The sequence below is a fragment of the Theropithecus gelada genome, chromosome 12, assembly GCF_003255815.1.
Source record: "Theropithecus gelada isolate Dixy chromosome 12, Tgel_1.0, whole genome shotgun sequence".
NCBI classification, from domain to species: Eukaryota; Metazoa; Chordata; class Mammalia; order Primates; family Cercopithecidae; genus Theropithecus; species Theropithecus gelada.
Window position 1 is genome coordinate 103,484,874 of NC_037680.1, and position 12,614 is coordinate 103,497,487.

General features: G+C 50.8%; 1 protein-coding gene across 2 annotated transcripts in view; it reads right to left on the reverse strand.

Moving 5' to 3' along the window:
- Positions 1-12,290, reverse strand: part of IRS1 (insulin receptor substrate 1) — a 62,182-nt gene extending 49,892 nt beyond the window's left edge. Inside the window, exons 1-2 of one of the 2 annotated variants that reach the window (XM_025405296.1) lie at positions 7,431-12,290; positions 4,609-4,841 (exon numbers count right to left, since the gene is read on the reverse strand). In XM_025405296.1, the coding sequence (XP_025261081.1) occupies positions 7,452-11,192 (3,741 nt within the window). In that variant the 5' untranslated portion in view covers positions 11,193-12,290 and the 3' untranslated portion in view covers positions 4,609-4,841; positions 7,431-7,451. Of the gene's footprint in view, positions 1-4,608; positions 4,842-7,430 lie in introns of those variants that run through there. The other variant, XM_025405295.1, reaches the window with a different exon arrangement.
- Positions 12,291-12,614: the final 324 nt, after the last annotated feature.

Genomic DNA, 12,614 nt, shown 5'->3' on the forward strand with positions numbered 1-12,614 from the left:
TCACTGAAAGGTGTACTACATGGAACATGATAGGTGCTCAATAGTGCTTACTGAGTAAAAGGCAGGAGAGGGGAAGAACAACAAAAAATGGCTTAGGGCCTATTTGACCAAAAGCAGATAATTTATGTTAGGCTTGAGAAATGGGTGATGGGCTTGAATAGTATTAAAGACAATTAAAGATCTTCCGATCTTCTGATTGTTCCCACAACCCCTAAAACTCAAGGGTAAATATAATTATTTTTCATATCCATAGAGCCCTCCAAATAATTTTGAAGTGAATAGGGACACGACGATTGAAGAAGATTAGATAAATTATAGTTGAGTACAGAGCAATTACTGAATATTCCAGTGGCCTTTAACTAACTGCTAAATGTTTATAAATGGCTTTTAATATTTTGCTAGCTCACTTAGATCATATCCTTCCTAAAAGTAAAAATCATGACTTTCTGTGCAAAACATAATTTGTTTGCCACATTACATATATTTGGAAAAAAAAAAAAAGTCTCTTTGATCATTTCAACAAACGTGAGAAAATTTCTCAAGATTAAGTGATACTGTTCAGCAACATGACCTAAATATGTCAGGGAGGATCAGAGAACACCTATCAAAGTATTCTTTGGTCAACAATAAAAGCGGAGTGCAAGGATACATATGTAATATTCAATATTTTAAAAACTTGGGATGGTAAAAGGAATACAATGAATGCAATCCAACTCAGCTTACTCAATAAAACATTCCTGGTAGAGTAATAAAACCACAAAATCTCCATTCTGCTTTAAGATAACTGCAACTAGAATCACAGTCTGACCTATGTGTTCAACTCTACTGCCATTATCAATGGAAAATACAGAAAAAGGGTCAAAAAGCCTTTTCAACATAAACACATCTTTTTCAAAGCTCTATTATTTGAAAATCACTGACTCACCGAATAAGCACAAATAACATTTATCCAACCAAATTTATTTCAACAAATAGATTATAGCAGAGCCTGCTGCAAGACTACTATTAAAATGAAAAGTGTTCCTTTTATCACACATGACAGTACCTTATACTTATCTAATCCATCTTCTCCCTTTTTCAGTGAATTAAGAATGGGAGAGATACTACCATTTCCAAGGTGTAAGACGAAAATAGAAGCAAATAGATGATACTTACTAATCTATCATCTTAAAAAGCTTTACAATAAATTTTAGTAACTATGTCATACTATGAAATTAGTATACAATTATATCATACTAATATTTAAATGCAATTTTAAGTTAAAATTCAATATGATTATACTTTCTGAACATGTTTCAACAACATTTTAAAAAGAACTTTCAAAGTCTGCTGCATAGTTATGGACTAATAAGGTAACAAAAGAATAAATCAGTTACATAATTATAAATGTGGTAGAGGCAGGATCTATTATTTTACATACAAAAAAATACTAGTATGAAAAAAAGTTACAGGATCTTTAGTGTGAAACTGGCTTCAAGCATGATTCACAAGAAGCTATTTTCCTTGAATACAATTTCCAGTAACTTCGTAACATGAGGAAATAATTGAGGAAATGGCTTTCTTTAAAACAAAACAAAACCTTAAAACCCTGAAATGTTCCAATATACTAAATTAGCAACCCATCAAAATAAAAGGAACGATTTATATACTATTCAACTAAGACATATCTGATTATAGTGAGAGGATTGGAAGAGAATAAGTCCATGGAGTTTCTTAAGAGGCAAGAGACTATTTTAATGACTTGTGAAATCCACATGGAGGGACAAAAAAGGCAGGAGCTTCTGAATATACTGGCAACTCAACAGCCAAGATAACACAGGGTTGGAAGAGCAGTGTTGGCTCAACTAATCAAAAATCCTAAAGCACAAAAAAAACCTGGACAACACTAATTTTGCCAGCAAGAGAAATATTGAGTTGTTTCATACACCTAAGCGAGAAAAATAAAGCTAAACAAAAAATTTTGGAAGACCTCCTATAGTCCCCAATTGGCTTCTCAAATTTCCTTTCCATTCACTTAAATGGCTATCTCACTGAAGAACACTGATGGTACAAATGCGAAACATTATCCACAAACACACCACCCCTGGAAAAGAGGTGGTTTCCAACAGGATGCATGTGTTAATTTCCGCAGTGTGCACTGGTTAAAGCTTAATCTATACTGCGGGGAGGGCTGGGATGTTTCTGAGAGCTGACCTTAGGATGTAGGAACTAGCAGGTGCCTTGCCTTCCCACACACATTTTATTTTTAAAAAGGTGGAAGGAAGAGGAGCATAATCCACTCTAGAGATGGTTCCAAAAACTTAGGCTGGTTAGTCAGGAGGGTTTGTCTTGGGGTCTGTTAAAACTTGAAAACGCCCCTTTGAAGCAAGAAAGGTTAATGTCAGGCCTGAATCAAACGATGTTTTCCTTCCAGGCCCTGGTCTGGCCGTAAAGAATGTCTGATCCAAAGGTTAGAAATGGACAGAACAGGCTATTCTAATGCTTTATGATGACCCTGTCAACAGCTTCTTCTTCAGAATCCTCATTGCAACTGACCCATTAAAGAGTATCAGTCATTTTCTCCACAACATTCCTATGTTTAGAGCTGCAAAGGAGGTTAGAATAATTGAGAACAAAATCCTCAAGTTACTGATGAAGAAATAGGTCCAGAGAAATTAAGTGACTTGCCCAAGGTCACTCAGCTGGTGAAGGGCACAGGCTGTGTTGGAGCCCAAGATCTCTGGCTCCCAAGAACTGCTTTTTCCATTGCATCATTTAAGATAGCACAAAGCTATATTCCTGGAATTCTGATTAAAAAAAAAAAAAAGTGGCATGCCCTTTGGATCCCAAGTCTCTTCTTGTAAGGCAATGCTGGAGATTTTATTGAGGGTAAACTAAGAGAAATGACTACAATATATGCAACATTTTATGGATTTTTTTAAATATAAAAAGCTACCTAAACAATTGCAAAAGTTAAGCAAATTATTAGATGCTCAAACTTTTCTGGAATAACAGAGAAACTCTCTCCCACTGCTCAGTAGCAGTTTTGGGGCATAGCATTTGCACCTGCTTGGTACGTTTCCACCTGTGATGTTTCACTTGGCCCCTCAGAAAAAGCGCTGCCCTGGGATCTTATGATTCAGTGATGCAAGAGGGATGCTGGCTGGTGAGAAATGCTTATTTGAGAGGGAAGGAGGAGAAAATACGCCCATAGCACTTCTCTTTCTTATTTTCCTTATTTTAGAAAGGCCAAATCTCAACACATTTTCCATCCCATGTAGTAATATATCTCACATAATTTTGGTTACTGGAGGGTGCACAACACAAATCTAGCAAGCTTTCAAAATCGATGTGCCTAGCCTAAATTGACGGGCTGTCACTGGGACTGTCAATGATGGAAAAATGAATCTGTGTCTGAGAACGCGATAGCATTTCCTCTAAGCCTTGAAGGAACACACTACCCAAACCCTTGTCACACCGAGTTCTCAGGATCTGCAAGCCGCAGTCCCGTCTTTCATTTCTCTGTGAGCTCCCTCACAGCCCAGGAGGATGCGTTTTCCCAGCTCTTACCTAGCTCAGGTGCTTTGCAGTAAAGCCTATGGAGCCTAGGGCACTTTCAAGCCAAAGGAACTTCCCCTCCCCCAATGACCAAAAACGACCGCAGCCGCAGCACTCGCAGGTCTCTCTCCCTCCCTTGGTGGCGGGGGGCGGGCAGGAATCGCGGACCAACCCCACCCGGCCCGCAGGCCCGCAGCCACGTGCGGGGCTCCCTTCCTGCTCGCGGATCTCGAGACAGGAAGACGAAGGAACCTGGCCTCGTAGTAAACCGTAGTAAAGAGAGGAGGGAAACAAAATGGGGCTCGTCACATGGTTACGACCTGGATTTTTCTCAATTAAAAATAAGAGGAAGTGTGTGTTTCCGGCCCCCGTCCGTGGGCTGGTTGGACTTTTTCGTTCTTAGGATTCTGGTCCAAATGCAAGAATACGGCTGAGGGCACAACGTCCTCAGTCGGCGGGCGCGGTACGGAGGGGGCCTGTGGTTCAGCCTGCGGGCACCAGTGGGAAAGAGGTGTCAGGCGGGGTGGTAGAAAGCAGCCCAGGGCCGCCCGCCCGCTACCACCTCCAGGGGACCTGCGGAAAGCCCCGCCCCGCGCCCGCCGCGGCTCAGCCGTTTCACACACTGATTGGCTGTGGTGGGGGCCAATCAGCGCCCAGCCGCCCCGCCCGGCCGGGACCCGGAGCCGCGCGGCTGTGCCCGAGGGCGGGGCCTCGCCAGCCAGCGCCGACCACGCGGCCCGGGAAGGGGCCCGGCCGCCCGGGATGACCCGAGACGGGCGGGGGCGGGAGACCCGAGGGCGGCCTGGCTGCAGGTTCCCCCACCCCGGGCGAAAGGGGGCTCGGAGGAGGGAGGAGAAGGAATGCAGGAAGCGGAGGTGACCCGGAAAAGGGAAAGTGCCAGGGCTGAGAGGGTTTGCGCCAGCCAAAAAGGCCACACGGCTGGGGAAAAGGGAGGGAGGGGAGGCAACCTTGGAGGTACGGAATCCTTGACATCACATAAAAGGAAACAGAATGAAAAAGAAATGGAAAGAGTCTTTTTCTGTTTTTTTTTTTTTTTTTTTTTTTTTTTGGTCTTTTAAAGGGGGAGGGCATAACAAAGAATGACAAAAACAAAAAACTGAACCCAAAAGGCATGGCTGGGGTCTGTGTCTTTGTCAGCTGCAGTTTCAAAACTAAAAGACAAATTTGATGCCGGGTAAAGGTGGCGGGGCTGCTATGACCGAGTCTGAGAGGCACTTTTTGCCCTGCTTCTTGGGCTCTCAATTTACTCTCTGCAGAGAGGGGGCCACAAGTACTGCGAAATTCTGAAAAGGAGCAAAAGAAAAAAAGGACATTGTCAGGAACATGAAATAAGAGGTGGAAACAAAGGGATGGCAGGGGATAGTACTAGAAAACGAGCAGGCCAGAACTAAGAGGCGATGCAAGAGAAAAGGCAGGCAGAAAAGGTTACTGGACTACAGGTAAAGCAGAAAGGCTTCCAACAAGTCGAACTCCTGAGCTCAGTGCTTCACAAGTGTTGTCCTCTAACACAATGAAAAATTTTAAACAAGCCGAGATGTTTCAACAGCGCACACCCCTCATCACACCTCTATTCCTTTCACCGAGTCTCAGGTTTTACCTGAGAAATGAGGAAAAAGAGCAAAGACAGCAATTGCTGAGGAAGTGAGGAAAATAATGTTTGCACACACATACTCATTCGGAGCAGAAGCTGTTTGCCACTCACAGGTCTGACTTCTGTCTGTTTCAGATAACTATGGAATAACATCTTTGGACTCAACAGGGCACAGGCAAGCAAGCAGAAATCAGGATGTAAATGTGCCAGGTAGCATTTGGTGCCTCACTTTAAACACCAACACAAACATCTCAAATATGCATTGTAGAATTTTCCTGGTACGGTGCAAAGCATGGTCTATTGTTACTCCAGAATTATTAGAAATAGAATTATATGATTATTCCAGAATATTTTATTTTCCCAAAGAAGGTTAAGGATAGAAGGTTGTAGAGTTTTGTTTTTTTTTAAAATGCATCCAACACATAGGAGAATTTTATTTTAAAGCCCTTTTTAAAAATGAAAATTCTAGTTGGACATCAATTTTCTTCAGAGCAAACATTATTTATTCTACTCTATAAAAAGAAACCTAAAAAAATTAAGATGACAAGTAAGAAAAACTTTCTTCATCTCCTTTAAAACCAAAATTTTAGTTCTGCTGGGCTTGTTTCCTTCAAATTCTCATTATTTTACCAATGAGGCACTTTATAATACAAATGCTTAAAGTGTTGAGGGATTCTGACTCCCAAACACATCATTTGATACAACAAGATTTGTACTGTTGACGTTGACATACACAATTAAATCTTCTAGTGAATGATGAAAATAAATGTTGAAATAAATGCTTATCAAACAAATGCTTTTTATAACATATCACCTAAAATCTTCATTTCAGTGTTCATATACCTTTTTCTTCTTCTACAAAATAGAGAATGATATGGATCGAATATTGGAAACAGAATTAAGAAGACTACGAACACATGATAAACAAATACCTATCAATAGGAAACCAGGGCACAGATTAATTTCTTATGAATTGACACAAATTAAGAAAAATCAATGCTTTGAAAAGCTTATTCTGTGGAGCATAGATAAAATTCACAAGATAATCAGTTTGTCAGAGTAAAATGTTTCCAAATGCTGGAAACTTCTGTATTGCCAACTCATCACATTATTTGCAAACTGTACTCCTCTCTTCTACCCACAATCATGACCACCAGAAAACAGGATCAACAGAATGAAGGGCAGGCTAATTTCCTATTACAAATGTTTTTCATTTTCAATACGGCATTAGCCACAGAAGACCTAAAGCCAACTTTCAGCATTTACTGCGGTGTCTACTCTTGAACTTAAAGGCACACAACAAATACCCTAAAAGTGGAGGGTATACAGTTTAGCCCTTCTATTCAATGCAAAACAAAACAAAACATATTAAGGCATGTTCCTTAGTATGCATTCTTCTCAACAAATAAAAGTTATTTTACAGAAGATGTATAGTAGCCCCCAAATGATATCTGTAATGTCTCAGTGCAAGAAGAGGTAACTGTAAGGCAGACATCCTAGGATGAACTCCCATAACTCTTAATCATGGGTCCCAGACACATACAGAGTTTCCTGCATATCCTGTATGAGAGAGGCCAGGCCCGTGGGATGGTGGGTTGGTGTGTGAATAATATTTCACAAATCCTGGTACAGGAACAAAAGGACAATGTAACCCATAATTACTTTGAGAGATCATAAAAATAGATAGGTACTTCTCTCTAAATATGTATTTCTAAAAATCTCTTACTCCTTATCTTTTTAGGGCAGGATGAATAGAAATCAATGTTTCCCGCTACTGTTTATGTTGCCTTGGTATTATGAAATCACAGAACGAAAGGACAGAGAACAACTCGATAAGATCACCCTTAAGGGCTCCCAGAAACTATCTTAAAGGAAGGGTTTAGCCCCTCTGTTAATAAATATTTTCTGTAGAACGGTCCCTGTAGGGGCTGACTTAAATATATAGTGAAAAGAAAACTTCAACAAACCAATCAAGCTTCTTATGTAGGAACTTTACAAACCTCAGAACTGGCATAGGATATACGTTTTAAAAATATGGCAGTAACTCCTTCACTTGGAAATTCTCTAACGAAAAAGCCCTCCTGTGGCTGCTCCTACATGTTTGTTTGACTCTCTGCCAGATGTCAGTGTGGGGTGAGCATCTTGTGTACCCTGAGAATGTAAGCGCGTTCTCCCTGAGGAAGCAGTGGGAAAGAACAGGAAGGGGCAGAGGCGAAGAACAGAATTGAAGCACAAGGTTAAAAACAGTTTTGTCTTCTGACTTTGTCACCATGAAACGCACCTGCTGTGATGTCCAGTTGAGCTACTGAAGGTCCTCTGGCTGCTTCTGGAAACTGATGCTGGCATAGGCGCTTAAATCCTCACTTGAGCGGCGGCGGGTGGAGCTGCTCTCACTGCTACCCAGGGGTTGATGAGGGGGTGGGGGTGGGGGAGGCTGCGGTTGAGGGGTGCACTCCTGAGGGCGCTGTTTGAAGTCTTTGACCAAATCCAGATCTATGTAGTTAAGACCATTCTCCAAACCCCCAGCAGCCCCACACAGTTGGGCTGGCTCCTTGGGGGCTCCCCCAAGTTCCCCAGGCCTCAGCCACACATTCTCAAAGGAAGCAGAGCTGTGACGTTTCACATCCTCACTGCTGCTGCTGCTACCGCCACCACCCCCTATTGCTGCCCCGGCTCCAAAGGGCACTGTGTTGCCCACCCGGGTGGCACTGGGTGTTGAGGAGAAGGTCTCGGAGCTATGCCTCCTCCGGCACCCTTGTGGGTCTGCACGGATCACTTTGGCACTCTGGTTGCGGTTAGGACTGAGGTTCACCCGGGTGAAGGCGCTCATGCCCCCAGGTCCTTGTGGGCCCCCCAGCAGGGATGAGTGGGCAGTCAGCTCTGCTGCCCCTTGAGGCCCAGTGGGGGAAGCAGAGGCTGCTGAGGATGAGGAGGCAGCAGCCATGGTGGCCCTGGGCAGGCTCACCTCCTCTGCAGCAATGCCTGTCCGCATGTCAGCATAGCTTACAGGGGCAATTGGCGAGGTGTCCACATAGCTCTGGCGGGGACAACTCATCTGCATGGTCATATAGTCACCCCGGCTGCTGGGCACTGCCCGGGTAGGCCTGCAAATGCTAGCAGCCCCGGGAGGTGCGGGGCCCAGTCTGCCCATCTCGACCCCAGTGCTCTCCTGCCAGGCTGCCCTCCGGCCTGGCCCCAAGTCCATCTTCATGTACTCCTCAGTGCCAGTCTCTTCCTCTCTGGGAGCTGGCTGGAGCTGGGATGGACACCTGACAGAAGGTGAGCTACGGGAAGCCACCGGGCCAGACAAGTAGCCAGGCTGATCACTCCCAAATTCAATATTCACATATTCCCCTGGGCTCTTGGGCTCCGGAGGGTGCAGCAGGGGCTGCTGTTGCTGCTGTTGCTGCTGCTGCTGCTGCTCTCGGGCCCGAGGTAAGGTGCTGGCCTTGGGATCCCCCAGGGACAGCCTCGTAGGCCGGGCCAGGCGGCTATTGGTCTGAGCAGCTGTGTCCACCTTTCGAGGCAGATGGGGCTGCAGAACCTGATGGTGGGGATGTGGAAGGCTGGGCTCCAGCCTAGCCCCACAGTATCCCCCACCCAGGCTGTCGCTGCTGGTGGAGGAGGAAGAATCATCCGCTGTTGCAGCATAGAGAAGGCGACCAGAGCTAGCGGAAAGGCGGAGGTGCTGATGCCGGGCACCCTCCTCCGGCTCCCCAGGGCGCTGGGTGTGCTTAAAGGATCTTGGCAATGAGTAGTACGAGAGGACTGGCTTGTGCTGCGGGTCCTCAGGGCCATAGTAGCAGTCGGAGGGGCTGCTGGTGTTGGAGTCCCCCACTGGTGACATGTTCATGTAGTCACCTGTGCAAGGTAAGAGCTTGCCACCGCTGCTCTCCACTGGGGGTTTGGGGTGAGGCAAGACATGAGAGTGGTGGCCCCCTACCCCGTTTGTCCACAGCTTTCCATAGCTGCTCCCGGAAGGGACGGCACTGCTGCTGCTGCTGCTGGGGCCACCTCCAATGTCAGGAGAGCAGCCACCGCTGGGGGACATCATCATGTAGCCATTGGGGTCCACTCTCTGGGGATGGCGTCTGCTGGGATTGATGATCTGCTGTGGGGCAGACACGCTCTTGGGGCTCATGGGCATATAGTCTCCACTGCCCTTTCGGGTGCTGGGCACTGGGGCCACCCCTGGGGACATGGGCATGTAGCCATCATCACTGTGGAGGGTAGAGCTGTCTGGGCGGTGGTGGCCCCCCCGACGCTCCAAGGGGTGCATTTCCAGACCCTCCTCTGGGTAGGAGTGGGTGGGCACGAAGGCAGAGTGCCTGTGTCCCGGCAGTCGGCCTCCACTGCCACCTCCTGGTGGGTAGGCAGGCATCATCTCTGTATACTCCTCAATGGAAGCCACTGAGGACTGGGACGGGGTCTTCTGGTGGGTAATGGTAGGGGATGTGCCTGCAGAGTGAGTTCTCTTTCGGAAGCGATTATCCAGATCCCCAGCACTGGATGCTTCATCCCCAGCCAAGGCTGGACTCGTGCCCAAGCCTGTTCCTGGGGTGTAGCGGTGACCATTGCCACCCCGAGACAAAATGTAGTGACCGTTGGGGGCGGTCAGGGTGGAGGGCCCCTTGCCGCCCATGCAGATATAGTTGCTTAGCTCCTCCTCACCGCGGGCTGGTGGGGTGTGGCCCAGGGAATCCGGAGTGACACTGCGGAAGGAACTCCGGAAATCGCAGGGACTGGAGCCATACTCATCTGAGGAGATGAAACCGCCATCGCTGGGAGAACCAGACACCGAAGCACTAGATCGCCGTGGGAAGAGACAATCCGAGGTGGAGCCATGGCCGCTGGTGCTGCTGGACGACAGACTGACGGGGCTGGTGGCCGAAGGCGAGCAGCGGGAAGCTGGCATGGGGATGGAGCGGCTGTGGTTGAGCGGGGGGTGCAGCCGGGCACTGCCCCGATGCCGGTGGGCGTGGGTTCTGTTGGTGCTCGGACTCACAGGGCTGCCATCCACCGAGGCTGGGCGGGACATGGTGCCTTCGCCGTCACTGGAGGCGCGGACGCGGAAGGAGCCTGGTTTCCCGCCCACCATGCTGGCCGGGGAGGTGGCAGTGATGCTCTCAGTGCGAGATCGTCGGGTCAGCCCCACCTGGCTGGGCGGGGGGTTGTTGAGATGGTGCCGGCGCAGGGGGACGCTGATGGGGTTGGAGCAGTTGGACGAGGACTGGCTTTTGCTGCGAGGGCGGAACTCATCGCTCATAGCCCGCATGGCCTCCAGGATGGTCTCGTGCATGTTCTGGGCCACCACGGAGTCATCCACCTGCATCCAGAACTCCCCGGGCCCCGTCACGGCAGAACGGCCCACCTCGATGAAGAAGAAGTTCTCCGAGTGGCCGCAGCGCCTGATGTTCATCAGCTGCAGCACCACGGCGGCTGCCTCCGAGTTCAGCTTCACGAAGCTGATGGTCTTGCTGGTCAGGCAGAGGCGGTAGATACCAATCAGGTTCTTTGTCTGACCCAGGCCCTTGGGCTTCAGGATCACCTGCCAGACCTCTTTGAACGCGGGTCCTGGGGGCACGTCACCGTAGCTCAAGTCCTCCCCAGCCTCACCAAGGCCGGAGCTGCCACTGCAGCTGCCCCCGCCACCTCCAGCCCCGAGGGCCGCAGCTCCGTCGTGGTGGCCCTTGGCACGGTTGTGCAGCTGTAGGAGAGCCTGGTACCAGCTGTCTTGCTCCGCCTCGCTGTCCGCCGCGATGGCAAAGTGCTCGTCCCGGGTGTAGAGAGCCACCAGGTGCTTGTTCTTGGAGTCAGCCCGCTTGTTGATGTTGAAGCAGCTCTCAAGGGGGATCGAGCGTTTGGGGGCGCTCGACTTGTGCCGCCACTTCTTCTCGTTCTCGTAGTACTCGAGGCGCGCCGGGCCCCCAGCCTCGCTGGCCGCGCGCAGTACGAAGAAGCGTTTGTGCATGCTCTTGGGTTTGCGCAGGTAGCCCACCTTGCGCACGTCCGAGAAGCCATCGCTCTCCGGAGGGCTCGCCATGCTGCTGCCGCCGCCACCGCCACTGAGCAGAGGGAGGCGCCGAAAAACAACCGGGTGGGGGGCGGAGGCTCCTCGCTGCGGCCCCGCACATGCAAACAGGGCTGGAGGCAGCAGAAACCCCGACTCCGAAATCCACGCCGCCCCCCGCGCCGGGGAGGGGCTGCTGAAGGAGGACGCAGCTGCTGAGCCAAGGAGAGAGCCCGACCGGAGTTTTCGGGCGCTTCACGCCCGGCGGGGAGGCAGTGCGTCCGGGGTGAGGACAGCCCCGATCCTCCGAGAGCCAAGTCTCCTCTCAGTCGCCGCCGCCACCAGGAAGGAGCGAAGATGCATCTCTCGTCGCCCCAGCTGGAGTCCGGCGCGGGGAGGCGACAGTCGGGGGTCCCTGCGGTGCCCCTTCAGGAGCGCGCGCGCGCGCGCCTTCCCTCCTGAGTTCCCCTCTGGAAGTAGCGATTCCCGAGGCAAATTAAATATCCTTGGGCAGGGGGAGGCGGGTTGCCAAGTCCCAACGTTGCACGGGGTTCTCCCTCCTCCTTCGCCTCCTCCCACCCCCCAACCGTCCCAGCCGCCACCAGCCGCCCAAATACCAGCTCAATCGCAGAGACCGCGGCGCTGCGGCTGTTGCTGCTGCTGCTGCTGCTGCCGCCGCCCGCGGGCGCGTCCTCTGCAGCCCCCATTCGGGCCCATCTCGGCGGGCGGAGAAAGTGGCTTTTCCATGCGAAACGCTACCGGGCAGCCAGTGCAGCTGGGGACCGACCGGAGGGACAGGCTCATCCCTGCCCCTCGCTCCAGTCGGCAGGGGAGGAGGGGAGGGGACAAGGGCAAGAGGCGATGGGGGAGGTTTGTGAAGGGTTCGGGGAAGACGCCTGTTCCTAGGGAGGCGCTGCCGCTGCAGTTACTTCCCCCCTCCTCCCTCCTCCCTCCTCCTCCTCCTCCTCCTCCTCCTCCTCGGAGAGTTGCCGAGAGCCCCAACCAAAACAAGCGGCGGCGTCTGGCTCTGCGCGCCGGCCCCCTCCGACCGCGCCGCCGTCTCACTCGGAGGAGAAAAACACGTGACGGAGCCTCCGCGCTCGGCAGCCGGGCAGCCGCCGCCGCCGGGAGGCTCCCGCCCGGGTCTCTACATTCCGGGCCGAGCCCGCCCCGCGCCCGCCCCTCTCCGCCCCCCGGCCGTACTGCAGCGGCGCCCGCGCCGAGCCCCGGCGCAGCGCTAGGACAGCGCCCCTGCGCGGCCGCCAGCCCAGGCGCAGCGCCTCCCTCACCGCGCGCCACCCAGGGCGCCCCCGGCCCGCAGGAATCCCCGCGGTGGGCGCGGGCGGGGGTGTTTGGGTGGCTACCCGAACGCACGAGGGGAGTCTGGGAAAACGGGAGGGGGCGAGCTCGAGAAGACGCAGGAGTGAGGGTGGGGGGCGACGGGGGGGGGGCACT